Consider the following 25,921-nt stretch of genomic DNA (forward strand, 5'->3'; position numbering starts at 1 on the left):
GGGAGTGGGCACTGTTGGAGGGTCAGTGCTGAGGGAGTGCCGCACTGTCGGAGGGTCAGTGCTGAGGGAGTGGGCACTGTTGGAGGGTCAGTGCTGAGAGAGCGCCGCACTGTTGGAGGGTCAGTGCTGAGGGAGTGCAGCACTGTCGGAGGGTCAGTACTGAGGGAGTGGGCACTGTCGGAGGGTCAGTGCTGAGGGAGTGGGCACTGTCAGAGGGTCAGTGCTGAGGGAGTGCCGTACTGTCGGAGGGTCAGTGCTGAGAGAGCGCCGCACTGTCGGAGGGTCAGTGCTGAGGGAGTGCAGCACTGTCGGAGGGTCAGTGCTGAGGGAGTGGGCACTGTCAGAGGGTCAGTGCTGAGGGAGTGCCGTACTGTCGGAGGGTCAGTACTGAGGGAGTGGGCACTGTCGGAGGGTCAGTGCTGAGGGAGTGGGCACTGTCAGAGGGTCAGTGCTGAGGGAGTGCCGTACTGTCGGAGGGTCAGTGCTGAGGGAGCGCCGCACTGTCGGAGGGTCAGTGCTGAGGGAGTGGGCACTGTTGGAGGGTCAGTGCTGAGAGAGCGCCGCACTGTTGGAGGGTCAGTGCTGAGGGAGTGCAGCACTGTCGGAGGGTCAGTACTGAGGGAGTGGGCACTGTCGGAGGGTCAGTGCTGAGGGAGTGGGCACTGTCAGAGGGTCAGTGCTGAGCGAGTGGGCACTGTCGGAGGGTCAGTGCTGAGGGAGTGGGCACTGTCAGAGGGTCAGTGCTGAGGGAGTGGGCACTGTCGGAGGGTCAGTGCTGAGAGAGCGCCGCACTGTCGGAGGGTCAGTGCTGAGGGAGTGGGCACTGTCGGAGGGTCAGTGCTGAGGGAGTGGGCACTGTCAGAGGGTCAGTGCTGAGGGAGTGCCGCACTGTCGGAGGTTCAGTGCTGAGGGAGTGGGCTCTGTCGGAGGGTCAGTGCTGAGGGAGTGGGCACTGTCAGAGGGTCAGTGCTGAGGGAGTGCCGTACTGTCGGAGGGTCAGTTCTGAGGGAGTGGGCACTTTCGGAGGGTCAGTGCTGAGAGAGCGCCGCACTGTTGGAGGGTCAGTGCTGAGGGAGTGGGCACTGTCGGAGGGTCAGTGCTGAGGGAGCGCCGCACTGTCGGAGGGTCAGTGCTGAGGGAGTGGGCACTGTCAGAGGGTCAGCACTGAGGAGATGCCGCACTGTCAGAGGGTCAGTGCTGAGAGAGTGCCACACTGTCGGAGGGTCAGTGCTGAGGGAGCGCCGCACTGTCGGAGGGTCAGTGCTGAGGGAGTGGGCACTGTCAGAGGGTCAGCACTGAGGGGATGCTGCACTGTCGGAGGGTCAGTGCTGAGGGAGTGGGCACTGTCAGAGGGACAGTGCTGAGGGAGTGCCGTACTGTCGGAGGGTCAGTACTGAGGGAGTGGGCACTGTCAGAGGGTCAGTGCTGAGGGAGTGCCGTACTGTCGGAGCGTCTGTGCTGAGGGAGTGGGCACTGTCAGAGGGTCAGTGCTGAGGGAGCGCCGCACTGTCGGAGGGTCAGTGCTGAGGGAGTGGGCACTGTCAGAGGGTCAGCACTGAGGAGATGCCGCACTGTCAGAGGGTCAGTGCTGAGAGAGTGCCACACTGTCGGAGGGTCAGTGCTGAGGGAGCGCCGCACTGTCGGAGGGTCAGTGCTGAGGGAGTGGGCACTGTCAGAGGGTCAGCACTGAGGGGATGCTGCACTGTCGGAGGGTCAGTGCTGAGGGAGTGGGCACTGTCAGAGGGACAGTGCTGAGGGAGTGCCGTACTGTCGGAGGGTCAGTACTGAGGGAGTGGGCACTGTCAGAGGGTCAGTGCTGAGGGAGTGCCGTACTGTCGGAGCGTCAGTGCTGAGGGAGTGGGCACTGTCAGAGGGTCAGTGCTGAGAGAGCGCCGCACTGTCGGAGGGTCAGTGCTGAGGGAGTGGGCACTGTCGGAGGGTCAGTGCTGAGGGAGTGGGCACTGTCAGAGGGTCAGCGCTGAAGAAATGCCGTACTGTAAGAGGGTCAGGGCTGAGGGAGCTCCGCACAGTCGAAGAGTCAGTGCTGAGGGAGCAGGCACTGTTGGGGGGTCAGTGCTGAGGGCGTGCCGCACTGTGGAGGGTCAATGCTGAGGGAACACTGCACTGTCGGAGGGTCAGTGCTGAGGGAGCTCCGCACTGTCGCAGGGTTAGTGCTGAGGGAGTGTGCACTGTCGGAGGGTCAGTGCTGAGGGAGCGGGCACAGTCGGAGGGTCAGTGATGAGGGAGTGGGCACTGTCAGAGGGTCAGGGCTGAGGGAGCTCCGCACAGTCGAAGAGTCAGTGCTGAGGGAGCGGGCACTGTTGGGGGGTCAGTGCTGAGGGAGTGCCGCACTGTGGAGGGTCAATGCTGAGGGAACACTGCACTGTCGGAGGGTCAGTGCTGAGGGAGCGCCGCACTGTCGGAGGGTCAGTGCTGAGGGAGCTCCGCACTGTCGGAGGGTTAGTGCTGAGGGAGTGTGCACTGTCGGAGGGTCAGTGCTGAGGGAGCGGGCACAGTCGGAGGGTCAGTGCTGAGGGAGCGGGCACAGTCGGAGGGTCAGTGATGACCCTCAGCACTGACCTTCCAACAGTGCCTGCTCCCTCAGCACAGACCCTCTGACAGTGCGGAGCTCCCTCAGCACTGACCCTCCAACAGTGTGGTGTTCCCTCAGCATTGACCCTCTGACAGTGCAGTGCTCCCTCGGCACTGACCCTCCAACAGTGCCCGCTCCCTCAGCACTGACCCTCCGACAGTGCCCACTCCCTCAGCACTGACCCTCCGACAGTCCGGCGCTCCTGGTCGGCATGGATGGGTTGGACCGAAGGGTCTGTTTCCATGCTGTACATCTCTACGACTCTGTGACTCTATGAAGGAGGCAGCTGGGAGGGTGGGTGGGTACAATACCCATCCCTCGGGCCACACCAGCACAAAGCAGGTCCATCATGTCAGTGTTGAACATGGGATGGCCAGGTTACCATGGGAATAGTGGCAGCATTGATAGGTGAGGCTGTGGGCCTATAACTCTCTGGGGACATGTCGAGAGGCTAGATCAATGCAGGTGTGTCCCTGAGGGTGAGGGTAGATCCCTGGAGTGAGGGGGGAGCTCACCGAAACATTTACTCTGATTGGTTGCTCGGTCGATGAACACTTTGGCGGAGATGACATTACCGAAGGGCAGGAACATCTGCAGCAGCTCCAGGTCGGTGAATTCCTGCGGTAGGTGGTAGATGAAGATGTTGCAGCCCTCAGGCCCTGTCCAGACGGTGAGAGAGAAACACACAGCGTCCCAGGTGGTCAGCACAGGCAGAGACGCTGCTGCGCATCCCCCAGCCCATGCCTCTCCCTCCCTCTCCCCTGGTCCTAACCCCCCGCCCCCTCCCCCTCGCACTCCCGCCCCCCCTCGACCCACCCCTCTACCTCCCCTCTCCCCCCTCCTCCTCCTCTCTCCCTCCCATCCCCTCCTCACTCTCCCCCTCCCCCTCCAATCCTGCTCCATCCCTCTCCCTCCTCTCCAGCGCTGAGCCAGCCCCCCCGTCCCCAAGAGCCCACCGCTACACAACCCCACGCCACAGCACAAAACCAGTGAGACCAGTAAATCCAGTGAGACCAGTAAACCACAGTAAATCCAGTGAGACCAGTAAATCCAGTGAGAGCAGTAAAACCAGTGAGACCAGTAAACCACAGTAAATCCAGTGAGACCAGTAAATCCAGTGAGACCAGTAAATCCAGTGAGAGCAGTAAAACCAGTCAGACCAGTAAAACCAGTCAGACCAGTAAACCACAGTAAATCCAGTGAGACCAGTAAATCCAGTGAGAGCAGTAAAACCAGTCAGACCAGTAAAAACCAGTGAGACCAGTAAAACCAGTCAGACCAGTAAAACCAGTGAGACCAGTAAAACCAGTGAGACCAGTAAAACCAGTGAGACCAGTAAACCACAGTAAATCCAGTGAGACCAGTAAATCCAGTGAGAGCAGTAAAACCAGTCAGACCAGTAAAACCAGTGAGACCAGTAAATCCAGTGAGAGCAGTAAAACCAGTCAGACCAGTAAAACCAGTGAGACCAGTAAAACCAGTCAGACCAGTAAAACCAGTGAGACCAGTAAAACCAGTGAGACCAGTAAACCACAGTAAATCCAGTGAGACCAGTAAATCCAGTGAGAGCAGTAAAACCAGTCAGACCAGTAAAACCAGTGAGACCAGTTAATCCAGTGAGACCAGTTAATCCAGTGAGACCAGTAAAACCAGTGAGACCAGTAAAATCACCAAGCATTTCAAGGAGATCTCAGCTACCCGTAAGAATAATAGGGTGGTTATAGAAAAATGCAGCGCAGTACAGGCCCTTTGGCCCTCGATGTTGCGCCGATCAAGCCCACCTAACCTACACTAGCCCACTATATGCCTATCCAATGCCCGTTTAAATGCCCATAAAGAGGGAGAGTCTCCCACTGTTACTGGCAGGGCATTCCATGAACTCACGACTCGCTGAGTAAAGAATCTACCCCTAACATCTGTCCTATACCTACCACCCCTTAATTTAAAGCTATGCCCCCTCGTCATAGCTGACTGGTTACGGTGGGGGATTTTAACTTTCCAAACACAGACTGGGACTGCCATAGTATTAAGGGTTTAGATGGAGAGGAATAAGTGTGTACAAGACCATTTTCTGATTCAGTATGTGGATGTACCCACTAGAGAAGGTGCAAACCTTGGCCTACTCTTGGGAAATAAGGCAGGGCAGGTGACTGAGGTGTCAGTGGGGGGGCACTTTGGGGCCAGCGACCATAATTCTATTAAATTTAAAATAGTGATGGAAAAGGGTAGACCAGATCTAAAAGTTGAAGACAAGTTGGACCAAAGGGTCTGTTTCCATGCTGTACATCTCTATGACTCTTTCTATGACTCTCTGACCAGTAAGTCACCAGTTAGTTCAGTGAGACCAATAAAACCAGTTAGACCAGTGAAACCAGTATAACCAGTAAAACCTGTGAGACCAGTAAAAGCAATGATACCAGCAGAACTAACAAGACCAATAAAACTGAGACCACCTATACAAGGTATTCGCCAAAAACAGATACCCGCGCAACTTTATCAACAGATGCCTAAGAGATAGACCACGGAACGAGGACATGCCACAACCAAAAGGACTAGCCACACTCCCATACATCAGGAGCGTCTCAGAACTGACAGCCAGACTACTGCGACCCTTAGGACTCATAACGGCACACAAACCAACAGCCACGCTCAGACAACAACTTACTAGAACAAAGGACCCGATACCCAACATGAGCAAAACTAATGTAGTTTATAAAATCCCATGCAAGGACTGCACAAAACACTATATAGGACAAACAGGAAGACAGCTAACAATCCGCATACATGAACACCAACTAGCCACGAAACGACACGACCAGCTATCCCTAGTAGCCACACACTCAGACAACAAGCAACATGAATTCGACTGGGAAAACACTACTATCATAGGGCAAGCCAGACAGAGAACAGCCAGGGAATTCCTAGAGGCATGGCATTCATCCACAAACTCCATCAACAAACACATCGACCTGGACCCAATATACCAACCACTACAGCGGACAGCTGAAACTGACACCCGGAAGCGGCAAGGACAGACCACTATAAATACCGGAAGAAACATCAAAGAAGCGCTTCGCAGGAGGCTCCACAGCACTGATGATGTCTCCTAGCCAGGGGACGAAACGTTTGCAACAAAAACTTCCAGCTCAGCGAACAGAACCACAACAACAAGCACCCGAGCTACAAATCTTCGCACAAACTTTGAAGACTGGCAAAACCAGTGAGACCAGTAAAACCGAGACCCATAAAACCGAGACCAGTAAAACCAGCGAGCCCCACTGGTCTGACCCACCCTGTAAATGACTCCAGCAGCCTGGTTGGGGATGCGGCTCAGAGGTAGGACACTACCAGAGTGCCAAGTGAACCCTCAGTCCTGTCCTTCACACTGTGGGCACTGAGCCCCAGACACTCAGCACTTGGCCACTCGATCCTGTCCCACACTGACTGCCAGTCCGGCTTGAACTCTGACTCTGTGTTCCTGCACTGTCCCCGGCCAAGCACTAATCTCCCGGTAATCGGACACCGCCTCGAGGATTCATCTCCGTCTGCCTTAAAACCGGTCAGCAATTGTGGACCCGTTCAGGATCAATTTCAAATACAATCGTCTCGGAAAGATATAGTTCCTCCCGGCATTCTTAGGGGACATCGCCTCGTGTCCCTTTGTTTGAGATTCCCCACGCAGCAGGTAATGTGTCCTCCCTCTCCCCTCAGGGTCTTATACGTTCCCTCAGAGTCACCTCTGACCCTTGTAAACCCCAGGGGATAATCCCCCCCTAACCCTGTCTGGCTTTTCCTGATAAAGCAATCCGCTCATAACAGGATTTAGTCTGGTACGTGCAGGGACCAGTCCACAGCACAGACGCAGCAATGCCCCGTATAACTGCAGCATAACCTCCCAATGATCCCACATTCAGTTTCCCTTGCAATTTGCTTCCATCTGATACCATTTGAGGGTCAGTGCTGAGGGAGTGGGCCCTGTCGGAGGATCAGTGCTGAGGGAGTGGGCATTGTCAGAGGGTCAACGCTGAGGGAGTGGGCCCTGTCGGAGGATCAGTGCTGAGGGAGTGGACACTGTCGGAGGGTCAACGCTGAGGGAGTGGGCACTGTCGGAGGGTCAGTGCTGACGGAGTGGGCACTGTCGGAGGGTCAGTGCTGAGGGAGTGGGCACTGTCGGAGGGTCAGTGCTGAGAGAATGGGCCCTGTCGGAGGGTCAGTGCTGAGGGAGTGGGCACTGTCGGAGGGTCAGTGCTGAGAGAGTGGGCACTGTCAGAGGGTCAGTGCTGAGAGAGTGGGCACTGTCGGAGGGTCAGTGCTGAGGGAGTGGGCATTGTCAGAGGGTCAACGCTGAGGGAGTGGGCCCTGTCGGAGGGTCAGTGCTGAGGGAGTGGGCACTGTCGGAGGGTCAGTGCTGAGGGAGTGGGCCCTGTCGGAGGGTCAGTGCTGAGGGAGCGGGCACTGTCGGAGGGTCAGTGCTGAGGGAGTGGGCCCTGTCGGAGGGTCAGTGCTGAGGGAGTGGGCCCTGTCGGAGGGTCAGTGCTGAGGGAGTGGGCACTGTCGGAGGGTCAGTGCTGAGAGAATGGGCCCTGTCGGAGGGTCAGTGCTGAGGGAGTGGGCACTGTCGGAGGGTCAGTGCTGAGAGAGTGGGCACTGTCAGAGGGTCAGTGCTGAGAGAGTGGGCACTGTCGGAGGGTCAGTGCTGAGGGAGTGGGCATTGTCAGAGGGTCAACGCTGAGGGAGTGGGCCCTGTCGGAGGGTCAGTGCTGAGGGAGTGGGCACTGTCGGAGGGTCAGTGCTGAGGGAGTGGGCCCTGTCGGAGGGTCAGTGCTGAGGGAGTGGGCACTGTCGGAGGGTCAGTGCTGAGGGAGTGGGCCCTGTCGGAGGGTCAGTGCTGAGGGAGCGGGCACTGTCGGAGGGTCAGTGCTGAGGGAGTGGGCCCTGTCGGAGGGTCAGTGCTGAGGGAGTGGGCCCTGTCGGAGGGTCAGTGCTGAGGGAGTGGGCCCTGTCGGAGGGTCAGTGCTGAGGGAGTGGGCACTGTCGGAGGGTCAGTGCTGAGGGAGTGGGCACTGACAGATTGAGCGATAATGTTTGCAGACGTGACGATTGTGCTCGGCCCTGAGTATATCACTCACCTTCTCGTTGCTGCTGTGGGATGAGGGCTGGAGGCTGTGGAAACGCTGGGCTGACCATCCCGTATGTGGCTGGGTAGGCTGCTGTTTCACAGAAAACAAGGTCAAATCAACACGGATACACGCTTGGATCATGTCTGGCTGCTGAGGGAGCTCGGCACCAGCTCTCAACAGGTTAGTGTTTAAGTCTCAATTTAATACATTCAACAGCACGGCCAGGACAGGGGTTAGAGACAGAGTAAAGCTCCCTCTACACTGTCCCCCCATCCCAGGACAGGGACAGCACGGGGTTAGATACAGAGTAAAGCTCTCTCTACACTGTCACCCATCAAACACTCCCAGGGACAGGGACAGCATGGGGTTAGATACAGAGTAAAGCTCTCTCTACACTGTCACCCATCAAACACTCCCAGGGACAGGGACAGCATGGGGTTAGATATAGAGTAAAGCTCCCTCTACACTGTCCTCCATCAAACACTCCCAGGACAGGGACAGCACGGAGTTGGAGACAGAGTAAAGCTCCCTCTACACTGTCCCCCATCAAACACTCCCAGGACAGGGACAGCACGGGGTTAGATACAGAGTAAAGCTCCCTCTACACTGTCCCCCGATCAAACACTCCCAGGACAGGGACAGCACGGGGTTACATACAGAGTAAAGCTCTCTCTACACTGTCCCATCACACACTCCCAGGACAGGGACAGCATGGGGTTAAATACAGAGTCAAGCTCCCACTACACTAACAGCCTCATCAAACACGCTCAGGACGCAGGTGAGAGACAGAGTGAAGCTCCCTCTACACTGTCCCCCCAAACGCCTCTCCCAGGACTGGGAGGTGAGAGACAGAGTAATGTTCGTTGTGCTGTTAGTCCATCAGTTTACCAGCTCCCCTGGTCAGACAGCGCCCACCACACACCCAGCACTGGAGACGGGATTTGAGCTCTCACTCCCAGTGAGGGGCCTGTTGGTAGAGAGATGTTTCTATTGATCCTGACCCCCTCAGACAGTGAGCTCGCGTCCTGCCTCCCCCTGGCCAGTTGTGACAGATCACAGTCTGGGTGAGACTGTGATATGACTAGGCCTCCCTGCCCGACACTGGGGATCTGTCTGAGAGAAGGGTCCGGAACATGGTGGGGGGTGTGAGGATTGAGGGAGGATCGAGGGGTCTCTTACCGGTGTAGTGCTGCATCCCTGTGTAAGCCTGTTGGAGGGGGTCCATGCTGCTCACTGCAGGGGCTGGGCCAGGGGCTGGAGGACACAAACACCACATTCAGGCCAGGGGGAGGATTCAGACCCAACAACTCAACCCCCACTACCCCACTCCCCCACTACCCCACTACCCCACTCCACACCCACTCCCCCACTCCACACCCACTCCCCCACTCCACACACCCACTACCCCACTCCACACCCACTCCCCCACTCCACACCCACTCCCCCACTCCACACCCACTACCCCACTACCCCACTCCACACACCCACTCCCCCACTCCACACACCCACTCCCCCACTCCACACCCACTCCCCCACTCCACACACCCACTACCCCACTCCACACACCCACTACCCCACTCCACACCCACTACCCCACTCCACACCCACTACCCCACTCCACACACCCACTCCCCCACTCCACACCCACTCCCCCACTCCACACACCCACTACCCCACTCCACACACCCACTACCCCACTCCACACACCCACTACCCCACTCCACACACCCACTACCCCACTCCACACCCACACCCCCACTACCCCACTACCCCACTCCACACACCCACTACCCCACTCCACACACCCACTACCCCACTCCACACACCCACTACCCCACTCCACACACCCACTACCCCACTCCACACACCCACTACCCCACTCCACACCCACTCCCCCACTCCACACCCACTACCCCACTCCACACCCACTACCCCACTCCACACCCACTCCCCCACTCCACACCCACACCCCCACTACCCCACTACCCCACTCCACACACCCACTACCCCACTCCACACCCACTCCCCCACTCCACACACCCACTCCCCCACTCCACACACCCACTACCCCACTCCACACCCACTCCCCCACTCCACACACCCACTCCCCCACTCCACACACCCACTACCCCACTCCACACCCACTACCCCACTCCACACCCACTCCCCCACTCCACACACCCACTACCCCACTCCACACACCCACTACCCCACTCCACACCCACTCCCCCACTCCACACCCACTCCCCCACTCCACACCCACTCCCCCACTCCACACACCCACTCCCCCACTCCACACACCCACTACCCCACTCCACACCCACTCCCCCACTCCACACACCCACTCCCCCACTCCACACCCACTCCCCCACTCCACACCCACTCCCCCACTCCACACCCACTACCCCACTCCACACACCCACTCCCCCACTCCACACACCCACTCCCCCACTCCACACACCCACTCCCCCACTCCACACACCCACTCCCCCACTCCACACACCCACTACCCCACTCCACACCCACTCCCCCACTCCACACCCACTACCCCACTCCACACCCACTCCCCCACTCCACACCCACTCCCCCACTCCACACACCCACTACCCCACTCCACACACCCACTACCCCACTCCACACCCACTCCCCCACTCCACACCCACTCCCCCACTCCACACCCACTCCCCCACTCCACACCCACTCCCCCACTCCACACACCCACTCCCCCACTCCACACACCCACTCCCCCACTCCACACCCACTCCCCCACTCCACACACCCACTCCCCCACTCCACACCCACTACCCCACTCCACACACCCACTACCCCACTCCACACCCACTACCCCACTCCACACACCCACTCCCCCACTCCACACACCCACTCCCCCACTCCACACCCACTACCCCACTCCACACACCCACTCCCCCACTCCACACCCACTACCCCACTCCACACCCACTACCCCACTCCACACACCCACTACCCCACTCCACACCCACTCCCCCACTCCACACCCACTACCCCACTCCACACACCCACTACCCCACTCCACACACCCACTCCCCCACTCCACACCCACTCCCCCACTCCACACACCCACTACCCCACTCCACACCCACTCCCCCACTCCACACACCCACTACCCCACTCCACACACCCACTACCCCACTCCACACCCACTCCCCCACTCCACACCCACTCCCCCACTCCACACACCCACTCCCCCACTCCACACCCACTCCCCCACTCCACACCCACTACCCCACTCCACACACCCACTACCCCACTCCACACCCACTCCCCCACTCCACACACCCACTACCCCACTCCACACCCACTCCCCCACTCCACACACCCACTACCCCACTCCACACACCCACTACCCACTCCACACCCACTACCCCACTCCACACACCCACTACCCCACTCCACACACCCACTACCCCACTCCACACACCCACTACCCCACTCCACACACCCACTCCCCCACTCCACACACCCACTCCCCCACTCCACACCCACTATCCCACTCCACACCCACTCCCCCACTCCACACCCACTATCCCACTCCACACCCACTCCCCCACTCCACACCCACTACCCCACTCAACACCCACTCCCCCACTCCACACCCACTATCCCACTCCACACCCACTATCCCACTCCACACCCACTACCCCACTCCACACCCACTATCCCACTCCACACCCACTACCCCATTCCACACACCCACTACCCCACTCCACACACCCACCTCCCTCCCCTCCCTGCCCAGCCCCTCCCCTCCCTCTCCCCCAGCTGTAAGCCCCTCAGATGAACACCCAGCCAGTTACCTGTGTATGAGTGCACCCCGTTGGTGTAGATGGGTTCGGCTGTAGTCTGCCCGTTTGACTGTGGTGTGATCTGACTGTACCCATTCACAGTCAGGGGTGGGGGTCCGATGGCAGGTACCGTGGCACTGGGCAGAACCGGAGGGGTGCTGCTACCTGGGGGGCACCACGGCAACATGAGACACCGTCCCCAGGGGGTGACTGACCCCCAGGCACCGAGAGCTACACCCGGCTCAGTGCAACACAACACACTCACACTCACACACACTCACACACAGATATACACACTCACACACACTCACACTCAGACACACTCACACTCACACACACACTCACACTCACACAATCACACACTCACACACACACACTCACATACACACACTCACATACACACACTCACGCACAGATATACACACCCACACACACACAGATATACACACACACACACGCACACACACACACGCACACTCACACACACTCACACTCACACACACACTCACACTCACACAATCACACACTCACACACACACTCACATACACACACTCACATATACACACTCACACACAGATATACACACCCACACACACACAGATATACACACACACACACGCACACTCACACTCACACACACTCACGCTCACTCACACTCACACACACTCACTCTCACAGATATACATACTCACACACACAGACACTCACATACACACACAGATATACACACACACACACTCACACACAGATATACACACACTCACTCAACTCACATATACATACACACACACAGATATACACACACACACAGATATATACACACTCACAGATATACACTCTCACACACTTACACACAGATATACACACTCACTCACACACAGATATACACACTCACACACACAGATATACACACTCACACACACTCACATAAACATACACACACACACAGATATACACACTCACACACTGATATACACCTCATTCACACACAGATATACACACACATACACAGGCACAGATATACACACACACTCACCCTCACACACAGATATACACACTCACACACAGATATACACACTTACACACACCCACACGCACTCACATACACACACACACACACACACACTCACACACAGATATATACACACCCACACACACCCACAGATACACACACACACACACACACACACACACACTCACCCTCCCACACAGATACATACACTCATACTCACAGCTATACACACTCACACACAGGTATACACGCACACTCACAGATATACACACTCACACATAGATATACACACACTCACACAGATATACACACACTCACACAAATATACACACACTCACACACAGATATACACACATACACACTCACACACAGATATCCACACTCACACTCACACAGATATACACACACTACTCACATATACTCACAGATATACACACTCACAGATATACACACACACACTCACACACACAGATATACACACTCACACACATACACTCACCCTCACACACAGATATACACACTCACATTTACACACACACACTCACACACAGATATACACACACATACGCTCACACGCAGATATACACACACACACTCACAGATATATACACATACACACTCACAGATATGCACACTCACACACAGATATACGCACACGCTCACCTACACACACACTCACTCACACACACACACACATGCTCGCAGATATACACACTCACAGATATACACACTCACACACTCACACACTCATACCGATATACACACACAGATATATACACACATACTCACACTCACTCACAGATATACACACTCACACACACACTCACAGATATACACACACAATTACAGATATACACACTCACTCACACACACTCACTCACACACACAGATATACACACTGACACACACACACTCATATATACACACACAAACACTCACAGGTATACACACTCTCACAGACTCAAACACACTCACAGATATACACACTCATACACACAGATATACACTCACACACACACACACACACACACAGATATACACATTCACACAAATATACACACACACACACTCACAGATATACACACTCAGACACACTACTCCCACACTCACAGATATACACACTCACACACCACTCACAGAGATACACACTCGCACACACTCACAAACACACAGATATACACACACACCCACACTCACAGATATATACACACACACACACAGATATACACACACATTCACATACACACACACTTACAGATAAACACACTCACACTCACATACACGCACACTCACACAAACACTCATTCACACACACACACGCATGCACACACACACGCACTCATTCACTCACACACATACACGAACACACACACTCACACACACACACGCACGCACACACACACACTCAGAGATATACACACTCTCACACACACACTCACACACACACACACATTCACAGATACACACACACACACACACAGATACACACACACACACTCAGAGATATACACACTCTCACACACACACTCACACACACACACACAATCACAGATATACACACACACACTCACAGATACACACACACACGGATATACACACAATCACAGATATACACACAATCACAGATATACACACACACACACAGATACACACAGATATACACACACACACACACACACACACACACACACACACACACACACACACACATCCAGATACAAAGATAGATAGAGACAGAGAGATTACAATAGACAGATCGGGACACTTGGACAGAGAGTCTCAAAGTGAAAGAGAGATTGTGAGACAGAGATATAGCGACAGACAGAGAAAAGGCAGGGAGAATGGAGACAGGCAAGCAGGGGAGATAGTGAGATGGAGAGGAAACCAGGGAGTGACACACAAAGGGAGAGAGAGACAGACAGACAGACGGACAGAGACGGTTACAGAGCCAGGCAGGGAGACAAATAGAGAGAGAGTGAAAGATCGAGAGGCAAAAACAAATAGACATATATGAGGCAGCGACACAGCGTCCTGAACCAGCAGATACCCCCCAGGGTATACCGTCCACCCCTCTACCCTGGGAAGAGGGGGACACACTCGCCCACAGTTTCTGCCCCCGGTCCCTGTGCCCATAGTTTCGAAGCAGACCCACCTGATGCAGACGTGAGTGGGGTGGTGAGCAGACTGCCGGGACTGATGTTCGGGAGCTGCTGCATTTGTATAGCCGTGGCCATGGGGTTCAGGTAGGTGCTGTGTGCTGCAGCCATCAGAGCAGCTTGTTGTTGCATCAGCTGCTGGGGGGGGAGGCAGGGGAGAGGGGGAGAGAGAGAGAGAGTGTTAGAGAGAGGCAGCCTGGGGAGAGGGGGAGACAGGGAGAGAGAGAGTGTGAGAGAGAGGCAGCCTGGGGAGAGGGGGAGACAGGGAGAGAGAGAGGGTTAGAGAGAGGCAGCCTGGGGAGAGGGGGAGACGGGGAGAGAGAGAGAGAGTTAGAGAGAGGCAGCCTGGGGAGAGGGGGAGACAGAGAGAGAGAGAGTGTGAGAGAGAGGCAGCCTGGGGAGAGGGGGAGACGGGGAGAGAGAGTGTTAGAGAGAGGCAGCCTGGGGAGAGGGGGAGACAGGGAGAGAGAGAGTGTTAGAGAGAGGCAGCCTGGGGAGAGGGGGAGACAGGGAGAGAGAGAGTGTTAGAGAGAGGCAGCCTGGGGACAGGGGGAGACAGGGAGAGAGAGAGTGTTAGAGAGAGGCAGCCTGGGGAGAGGGGGAGACAGGGAGAGAGAGAGTGTTAGAGAGAGGCAGCCTGGGGAGAGGGGGAGACAGGGAGAGAGAGAGTGTTAGAGAGAGGCAGCCTGGGGACAGGGGGAGACAGGGAGAGAGAGAGTGTTAGAGAGAGGCAGCCTGGGGAGAGGGGGAGACAGGGAGAGAGAGAGAGTTAGAGAGAGGCAGCCTGGGGACAGGGGGAGACAGGGAGAGAGAGAGTGTTAGAGAGAGGCAGCCTGGGGAGAGGGGGAGACAGGGAGAGAGTGTGTTAGAGAGAGGCAGCCTGGGGAGAGGGGGAGACAGGGAGAGAGAGAGAGGGTTAGAGAGAGGCAGCCTGGGGAGAGGGGGAGACAGGGAGAGAGAGAGTGTTAGAGAGAGGCAGCCTGGGGAGAGGGGGAGACAGGGAGAGAGAGAGTGTTAGAGAGAGGCAGCCTGGGGACAGGGGGAGACAGGGAGGGAGAGAGTGTGTTAGAGAGAGGCAGCCTGGGGAGAGGGGGAGACGGGGAGAGAGAGTGTGTTAGAGAGAGGCAGCCTGGGGAGAGGGGGAGACAGGGAGAGAGAGTGTTAGAGAGAGGCAGCCTGGGGAGAGGGGGAGACAGGGAGAGAGAGAGTGTTAGAGAGAGGCAGCCTGGGGAGAGGGGGAGACAGGGAGAGAGTGTGTTAGAGAGAGGCAGCCTGGGGAGAGGGGGAGACAGGGAGGGAGAGAGTGTGTTAGAGAGAGGCAGCCTGGGGAGAGGGGGAGACAGGGAGGGAGAGAGTGTGTTAGAGAGAGGCAGCCTGGGGAGAGGGGGAGACAGGGAGAGAGAGAGTGTTAGAGAGAGGCAGCCTGGGGAGAGGGGGAGACAGGGAGAGAGAGAGTGTTAGAGAGAGGCAGCCTGGGGACAGGGGGAGACAGGGAGGGAGAGAGTGTGTTAGAGAGAGGCAGCCTGGGGAGAGGGGGAGACAGGGAGAGAGAGAGTGTTAGAGAGAGGCAGCCTGGGGAGAGGGGGAGACAGGGAGGGAGAGAGTGTGTTAGAGAGAGGCAGCCTGGGGAGAGGGGGAGACGGGGAGGGAGCGAGGGAGGGCGGGGTAGGCTCGAGACTGACGGCAGGGCCCAGCACGGATGGACCCAGAAAGACACACACTCACCCACACTCACACTCACACACTCACACACACACACACACTCACACACACACTCACACACTCACACTCACACACACACTCACACACACACTCACACACACACACACACACACACTCACACACACACACACACACACTCACACACTCACACACACACACTCACACACACACTCACACACACACTCACACACTCACACTCACACACACACTCACACACACACTCACACACACTCACACACTCACACTCACACACACACTCACACACACACTCACACACACACACACACACACATTCACACACACACACACTCACACTCACACACACACTCACACACACACTCACACACTCACACTCACACACACACTCACACACACACTCACACACACACTCACACACACACACACTCACACTCACACACTCACACACACATTCACACACTCACACACACTCACACACACTCTCACACACACACACACACACAGACACTCACACACACACTCACACACACACACACACTCACATACACACACACACAGACACACCCACATCCACTCACACTCTCTCACACACACACACTCCCTCACTCACACTCACCCACACACACACACACACACTCACACACGCACACTCACAGAGACACTCACACTCACACGCACACCACACGTACACGCACACGCACACTCACACACACACTCACTCTCACACACACACACTCACACACGCACACCACGCACACTCACACACACTCACACGCACACCACACGCACACACACACACCACACGCACGCACAATCACATACACACACACGCACACCACACATAAATGCACACGCACACTCACACACACACACACTCACACACCACGCACACTCACACACATTCACACGCACACCACACGCACACGCACTCACACACACACACGCAGTCTCACACACACAGGCCCGTGGAGATGCACGGGAAAGGCTGGGTTTCGTGGTTCATCCCTGCAGAGGGCTAGCATGCTCACAGCTGGCAGAAGGGTCTCCACTCGGCTGTACTCAGTCTCTGGGATTCTGGTACAATCAGGAGGGAGGTGGATGTGGCCGTGTGGGTGGGTGGGTGGTCCCGGTTCGGGGTGACATACCACCTGAGTGTAAGCAGTGTAGGTTCCCAACTGCACCGCCATCGGGCTGAACATTCCCAGCTGACCAGCAACCTGCTGCATCCGGCGGAGGGTCCTCTCCCTGTCAGTGTCAGCAAACTTCACCACCAGGCTCGAAGAGGCCCCCTGGCCACAACACAGAGAGAGGGGTCAAACTATGTACCCAACCGGGCAGGTCATCCTCCCATCCCAGGCCCCAGGCTCAGGCATCCTCAGCAAGGGCAAAAAACCAAACCCCATTCCCTCCCACTGTACACAATCCCAATGGGCCCCAAACCCCTTCCCATTCCCTCCCACTGTACACAATCCCAATGGGCCCCAACCCCTTCCCATTCCCTCCCACTGTCCACAATCCCAATGGGCCCCAACCCCTTCCCATTCCCTCCCACTGTACACAATCCCAATGGACCCAAACCCCTTCCCATTCCCTCCCACTGTACACAATCCCAATGGACCCAAACCCCTTCCCATTCCCCCCCACTGTACACAATCCCAATGGACCCAAACCCCTTCCCATTCCCTCCCACTGTACACAATCCCAATGGACCCAAACCCCTTCCCATTCCCTCCCACTGTACACAATCCCAATGGGCCCCAACCCCTTCCCATTCCCTCCCACTGTCCACAATCCCAATGGGCCCCAACCCCTTCCCATTCCCTCCCACTGTACACAATCCCAATGGACCCAAACCCCTTCCCATTCCCTCCCACTGTACACAATCCCAATGGACCCAAACCCCTTCCCATTCCCCCCCACTGTACACAATCCCAATGGACCCAAACCCCTTCCCATTCCCTCCCACTGTACACAATCCCAATGGACCCAAACCCCTTCCCATTCCCTCCCACCGTCCACAATCCCAATGGGCCCCAACCCCTTCCCATTCCCTCCCACTGTACACAATCCCAATGGACCCAAACCCCTTCCCATTCCCCCCCACTGTACACAATCCCAATGGATCCAAACCCCTTCCCATTCCCTCCCACTGTACACAATCCCAATGGGCCCCAACCCCTTCCCATTCCCTCCCACTGTACACAATCCCAATGGACCCAAACCCCTTCCCATTCACTCCCACTGTACACAATCCCAATGGATCCAAACCCCTTCCCATTCCCTCCCACTGTACACAATCCCAATGGGCCCCAACCCCTTCCCATTCCCCCCCCACTGCACACAATCCCAATGGGTCCCAAACCCCTTCCCATTCCCTCCCACTGTACACAATCCCAATGGTCCCAAACCCCTTCCCATTCACTCCCACTGTACACAATCCCAATGGATCCAAACCCCTTCCCATTCCCTCCCACTGTACACAATCCCAATGGACCCAAACCCCTTCCCATTCCCTCCCACTGTACACAATCCCAATGGGCCCCAACCCCTTCCCATTCCCTCCCACTGTACACAATCCCAATGGACCCCAACCCCTTCCCATTCCCTCCCACTGTACACAATCCCAATGGACCTAAACCCCTTCCCATTCCCTCCCACTGTACACAATCCCAATGGGCCCCAACCCCTTCCCATTCCCTCCCACTGTACACAATCCCAATGGACCCAAACCCCTTCCCATTCCATCCCACTGTACACAATCCCAATGGACCCAAACCCCTTCCCATTCCCTCCCACTGTACACAGTCCCAATGGATCCAAACCCCATCCCATGTCCATGTTTTGTATTGGCTAAGGATGTCAGTGGATGGGCTATGTTTGAATGAACACACATCTCTTGAGGGACCCTCGTCAATAAGCGTAGTGCTGGAAAAACACAGCCGGTCAGGCACTATCCGAGGAGCAGGAGAGTCTGAATCGGGAGCATCAGCTCTCCGTCAGAAATCCTGGTGTGTTCTGTCAGGCAATATGTGGGAAGGAGCTGGTACAGATCCCAAAGCCTGCAACGGCAGTATATAACAGCAACCCTTCCCCATTCTGCTGAGACCACTACCCCACCAAGGTTGCCATGTCAACGTGCGGGTTCTACCTGTAAGGTCTGGCTTCCATGCAGAGCGTCGATCGCAGCCTGTGCTTCGAGATGCAGCTGGAACTTCACAAAGGCGCAGCCTGTTCAAACAGAGAACCATTAGCACAGGGCCCAGGAGGGGATAGGCTCACGGATTACAGGTCAGGGCAAGACTCCCTCAGTCTCCAGGGAGTCCACTGCAGTCCCACACTGTCAGGGTCGGGACCCTCACAGAGCCAGGGGTGTGTGGGACTCGCTCCCACAGGGAGTGGGGGGAGAATGGGGGGCTCGCTCCCACAGGGAGTGGGGGGAGAATGGGGGGCTCGCTCCCACAGGGAGTGGGGGGAGAATGGGGGGCTCGCTCCCACAGGGAGTGGGGGGAGAATGGGGGACTCGCTCCCACGGGGAGTGGGGGGAGAATGGGGGACTCGCTCCCACGGGGAGTGGGGGGAGAATGGGGGGCTCGCTCCCACAGGGAGTGGGGGGAGAATGGGGGACTCGCTCCCACAGGGAGTGGGGGGAGAATGGGGGAGTCGCTCCCACGGGGAGTGGGGGGAGAATGGGGGAGTCGCTCCCACGGGGAGTGGGGGGAGAATGGGGGGCTCGCTCCCACAGGGAGTGGGGGGAGAATGGGGGGCTCGCTCCCACGGGGAGCAGAAACACCAGCAGGGAGCGGAGAGGCCGAATGGCCTGTTTCTGTGCTGGGTCTCGGAGGCCGGGGTGCGCTGAAAGTGGGCCCGGGCCCCACTACCTTTACTGGTCCCGTCAGCCCCTCGCAGGATCGTACACTCCTCGATTGTCCCGTAGGACTCAAACATTTTCCGGACATCGTCATCCGTCTGCTGCTTCCCCAACATCCCAACAAACAGCTTCCTGTCGTCTGGAAAACAAGGACAAGGCTGTGGGAATCCAGGCACTTCGGCTAATGGGAGATTTCACCGTACAGCACAGGGTTAGATACAGGGTAAAGCTCCCTCTACACTGTCCCCCCATCCCAGGGACAGGGACAGCAGGGGGTTAGATACAGAGTAAAGCTCCCTCTACACTGTCCCCCCATCAAACACTCCCAGGGACAGGGACAGCACAGGGTTAGATACAGGGTAAAGCTCCCTCTACACTGTCCCCCCATCAAACACTCCCAGGGACAGGGACAGCACGGGGTTAGATACAGAGTAAAGCTCCCTCTACACTGTCCCCCCATCAAACACTCCCAGGACAGGGACAGCACGACGTTAGATACAGAGTAAAGCTCCCTCTACACTGTCCCCTCATCAAACACTCCCAGGACAGGGACAGCATGGGGTTAGATACAGAGTAAAGCTCACTCTACACTGTCCCCTCATCAAACACTCCCAGGGACAGCACGGGGTTTGATACAGAGTAAAGCTCCCTCTACACTGTCCCCCCCCATCAAACCCTCCCAGGACAGGGACAGCACGGGGTTAGATACAGAGTAAAGCTCCCTCTACACTGTCCCCCCATCAAACACTCCCAGGGACAAGGACAGCATGGGGTTAGATACAGAGTAAAGCTCCCTCCACACTGTCCCCCCATCAAACACTCCCAGGACAGGGACAGCACGGGGTTCTATACAAAGTAAAGCTCCCTCTACACTGACCCACATCAAACACTCCCAGGACAGGGACAGCACGGGGTTAGATACAGAGTAAAGTTCCCTCTACACTGTCCCCCCCCATCAAACCCTCCCAGGACAGGTATAGCACGGTGTGAGATACAGAGTAAAGCTCCCTCTACACTGTCCCCCCATCAAACACTCCCAGGACAGGGACAGCACGGGGTTAGATACAGTGTAAAGCTCCCTCTACACTGTTGCAGATATGTGCGGAGGAATGGCAGGTGGGGTTTATTCCCGGGAAGTGTGGGGTGCTGCACTCTGGCAGGTCACATGTTCAGGAGAAGTGACCCCTGACCCACCCTGATGTCCTGAGGGATCTCCGGGTTCCAGTCCATCATCCCCTGACAGTGACCGCGCAGGTCGGGAGGGTGGGGGGAGGAAGGTGGATGGGACGCTTGTCTTTATTGGTCGGGGAATTGAGCACAAGGGTCAGGACGTCATGTTGCAGCTTTCTCAGAGTTTGGTGAGAGTATCGCGTTCAGTTCTGGTCCCCACATTACAGGGAGGATGGGGAGGGTCATGCAGAGGTTTCCCAGGATGCTGCCTGGATTAGAGGGGACGGGCTATAAGGAGAGGCTGGAAAAACTCAGGTTGTTATCTCGGGAGCGTCAGAGGCCGAGGGGAGACTTGATAGAAACCGGTAACACTCTGAGATTCATAGATCGGGCTGAGGGGTCAGAATGTCTTTCCCAGAGTTGAAATGTTTAAAACTAGGGGGAGGGGTGTATTTAAGGTGAGAGGGGGACGTGAGGGGCAGGGTATTTACACAGAGTGAGGCAGGAGTCTGGAACCTGCTGCCAGGGGAGGTGGGGGGAGCAGATACAATCAGGGGGGGGTTTAAGGGGCTTTTAGATAAACACATGGAGAGGGAAGGAATGGAGGGAGGTGGACCAAGGGCAGGCAGAAGGGAGGAGTTTAACTTGGGGTCAGGTTCAGTACAGCACTGTGGGCCGAAGGGCCTGTCCCTGTGCTGGACAGTACTGTCCCCCATTAAAGTCCAGGATAAGGAGCAGCTTTCTCGGATGTGGTTTTTCTTGCCCCGTGACTGAGAAACAGTGAGAAGGGAACCTCAACTCTGAGATACACAGACTGTCCCAGAGGGGTTAGCCTGTCTCCTGCTGGACATGGCAGGGGCTGAGTGAATCCCCCTGAGCGGGAGCAGTGCTGCCTGGCCCAGGAAGGGACTCTCCCTCCAGGGGACACACTCAAAGGTCACAAGCGCAGAGAGAAGGAGGGACAAAGATAGCTGCTTACCTCCTCGTCCCTCACTGTCCGCTGGCTTCACCTGGATAGGTCGGCTCATCTGAAAATCCAGACGGTCAGACATCAGAACACAGTGCCCACTCCCTCAGCACTGACCCTCCGACAGTGCCCACTCCTTCAGCGCTGACCCTCCGACAGTGCCCACTCCATCAGCGCTGACCCACCCACAGTGCCCACTCCCTCAGCACTGACCCTCCGACAGTGCCCGCTCCCTCAGCACTGACCCTCCGACAGTGCCCGCGCCCTCAGCACTGACCCTCCGACAGTGCCCTCTCCCTCAGCACTGACCCTCCGACAGGGCCCACTCCCTCAGCACTGACCCTCCGACAGGGCCCACTCCCTCAGCACTGACCCTCCCACAGTGCCCACTCCCTCAGCACTGACCCTCTGACAGTCCCCACTCCCTCAGCACTGACCCTCCGACAGTGCCCACTCCCTCAGCGCTGACCCTCCGACAGTGCCCACTCCATCAGCGCTGACCCACCCACAGTGCCCACTCCCTCAGCATTGACTCTCCGACAGTGCGGCACTCCCTCAGCACTGACCCTCCGACAGTACCCGCGCCCTCAGCACTGACCCTCCCACAGTGCCCACTCTCTCAGCACTGACCCTCCGACAGTGACCACTCCCTCAGCACTGACCATCCAACAGTGCCCACTCCCTCAACACTGACCCTCCGACAGTGCGGCACTCCCTCAGCACTGACCCTCCGACAGTGCCCCCTCCCTCAGCACTGACCCTCCGACAGTACCCGCGCCCTCAGCACTAACCCTCAGACAGTGACCGCTCTGTCAGCATTGACCCTCCGACAGGGCCCACTCCGTCAGCACTGACCCTCCGACAGTGCCCACTCCGTCAGCACTGAACCTCCGACTGTGCCCACTCCCTCAGTGCTGACCCTCCGACAGTGCAGCACTCCCTCAGCGCTGACCCTCCGACAGTCCCCACTCCCTCAGCACTGACCCTCCGACAGTCCCCACTCCCTCAGCACTGACCCTCCGACAGTGCCCACTCCATCAGCGCTGACCCACCCACAGTGCCCACTCCCTCAGCACTGACCCTCCGACAGTGCCCACTCCCTCAGCACTGACCCTCCGACATTGCCCGCTCCCTCAGCACTGACCCTCCGACAGTGCCCGCTCCTTCAGCACTGACCCTTAATCTATTGGTCCAAACTGAGTAGTCAGCTCTCTTTGTTGGGCTGGAGTGACCTCCCTTGTGTGTGTGATAATCTGGGACCAGGGGAGTATGGACAAAAACAGAGCCAGAGAGAGAGAGGGTGAAAGAGAGAGAGAGGGAGAGACTGTCACATCAAACAGGAGTGTGTCCCACGCCTCTTCCACCTTTCAATGGGATCACTGCTGATCTGTGGTTTAACTCGGTATATCCCCCTTTGGGTCATATCCCGAAATAGCTTTTGTTGAACAGGAATGTCTCTCTCTTCGATTCCAGGTCCCCAAGGGGAGGCCTTACCTTGTGGATATTGCAGAGCTCTGTTTCCATTTCATTCACAGCACCTCAGCCTGCTCCCTGAGTATCCCTCCCTGGCACAGCTTCCATTTCTATGTCGGTTTGAACTCCTCAGATGTTCCTGACGACATTCCGACCGTGGCTCTCCCACCTCCCACCGAAATGACAGAACCTTATTCCTCTCATTCGGATTTTGCTGTTCAGCTGGGACGAGGAAGAGTTCTCCCTGTCTCACACACCCCCCCACCACCTTTCTGTCTGTCCTTCCCCACCTCTCTGTCCCTCTGTCTCTCAGTTGTTTATTTCTCTCTTCTGTCTGTCCCTCTCTCTCCCTTCCTAATTTGTCTGTCTCTCTCTTGCTTTATTCCTGTCCCTCTATAGACTCGCTTTCTCCCTGTCTGTTTGTCCCCCTCTCGCTCATCTATCTCTCTCTCTCTCCTATCTGTCCTTCACTGCCTCGTCTGTCTGTCTGTCTCTCTCTCGCTGTTCCTCTCTCGATCATTTATCTCTCTCCCTGTCTGTGCCCCCTCGTCTCTGTCTCTGTCCCTCTGTCTCTCACCTGTCTATTTCTCTCTCTGTCTGTCTGTCTCTCTCTCTCTCTATTCCTGTCCCTCTCTGTCTCTCTCTCTAGTTTCTCTCTCTGTCCCTGTTTCTCCCCCATCTTGGTTCTCTTTCTCTCTCTCTCTCTCTCTGTTCCTCTCTCGGTCGTTTATCTCTCTCTCTCTCTCTCTGTGCCCCCTCTCTCTGTTTTCTCTCCCTCCCCCTCCCTCCCTCTCTCCTGCCTGTCCCCCTGATTACAGCTGGGTGCACTGTATTGTGTGTGATATATGAGGCCAGGAGGGTCTGTCTGAACGCAGAGGGGTACTGGAGCAGTGTTTGTGATGAAGTTCCACAGCAGGATATTTGGGTTCGTCGAGAGTACAATCCTGACTGACTGTAAAATGCTAACAGGGACTGGGCAGGAAGGATATTCCTGATAACTGGGGGAGAGCGCGGAGGGGAGGGGGTCACAGTCTGAACGATGAGTGGGGGGATCTTGGAATCCTCTGGCACACAGCAGTCAGGGCTGAGTCTTTGAGGAGTTGAATATAGTCCAAAGGGGAGAAAGCGGGCGATGGCGGGGGGGAGCTGAGTTAGATGACCGAACGCGATAGTATGGACAGGCAGAGCAGGGCTGAATGGCCAGCTCCTGTTTTCTGGGTCTCTATCCCGGAGTTTACTCCCAACTTCCCGCATCACTTCCCCAAGGACCAGCGTGTCTCATCCCAGCCTTTGGAGTGGGGAGGTAGAGGTTGAGTGAAGGAGTCCCCTTTTCCCACCATCTCAGTCCACAGCGGCCGTGGTCTTAGCCTGAGAATGTGTGCCCAAGTGTTGCTGCTTCCCCAGCGTGTACCCTGCCTCACTCCTCGCAGTGCACCTTCACCCGCCGCATACTCGACCTCCCGATTCTGGGTCAGAGAGAGTGGGGCTGGAAAAGCACAGCAGGTCAGGCTGCGTCCGAGGAGCAGGAGAATCAGGCAAGAGGCCAGATTCCCGATTTCCACGATTCTCCTGCTCCTCGGACGCTGCCTGACCCGCTGTGCTTTTCCAGCACCACTCTCTGGTCTAGACTCCGATTTCCAGCATCTGCAGTCCTCACTCGTGCCTAGCCCTCTCAGTACAGGGGACGTACGCTCACCTCCCGCAGCCTGATGGATGGATAGGGGCAGGAATGGCAAGAGTTTGGAGGGATATGGACCAAGCGCTGGCAAATGGGACTAGATTAGTTTCGTGTATCTGTCAGCATGGAGGATTGTCTGATACGTATCTCAATGACTCTCAATATTGGGCACACGCTCTCTCCCTCTGACCCAGGGCAGGTACGTGAACAGGAAGGGGTTACGAGAGATATGGGCCAAATGCTGGCCTACAGGACAGGGTCAGATTGAGAGGCTTGGTCAGCACAGACCGGTGGGACCGAAGGGTCTGTTTCCATGCTCTGAGAATTCGGCAAGTCTTCACTGTCCGGCCCCCAGCAT

The 25,921-nt window shown here is 56.6% G+C and overlaps 1 protein-coding gene across 1 annotated transcript in view; it reads right to left on the bottom strand.

Annotated features, from left to right (window-relative positions):
- The window catches only part of LOC132805474 (CUGBP Elav-like family member 3-A), a 73,187-nt gene that overhangs the window by 11,470 nt on the left and 35,796 nt on the right, over nt 1-25,921 (bottom strand). Inside the window, exons 3-12 of the mRNA XM_060820569.1 lie at nt 22,425-22,473; nt 20,286-20,414; nt 19,556-19,635; nt 17,549-17,696; nt 16,976-16,980; nt 14,703-14,844; nt 11,550-11,702; nt 8,893-8,967; nt 7,723-7,803; nt 3,109-3,252 (exon numbers count right to left, since the gene is read on the bottom strand). Coding sequence (XP_060676552.1) covers nt 3,109-3,252; nt 7,723-7,803; nt 8,893-8,967; nt 11,550-11,702; nt 14,703-14,844; nt 16,976-16,980; nt 17,549-17,696; nt 19,556-19,635; nt 20,286-20,414; nt 22,425-22,473 — 1,006 coding nt within the window. The remainder of the gene's footprint in view (nt 1-3,108; nt 3,253-7,722; nt 7,804-8,892; nt 8,968-11,549; nt 11,703-14,702; nt 14,845-16,975; nt 16,981-17,548; nt 17,697-19,555; nt 19,636-20,285; nt 20,415-22,424; nt 22,474-25,921) is intronic.

The sequence above is a fragment of the Hemiscyllium ocellatum genome, chromosome 50 (assembly GCF_020745735.1).
Source record: "Hemiscyllium ocellatum isolate sHemOce1 chromosome 50, sHemOce1.pat.X.cur, whole genome shotgun sequence".
Taxonomy (NCBI): domain Eukaryota; kingdom Metazoa; phylum Chordata; class Chondrichthyes; order Orectolobiformes; family Hemiscylliidae; genus Hemiscyllium; species Hemiscyllium ocellatum.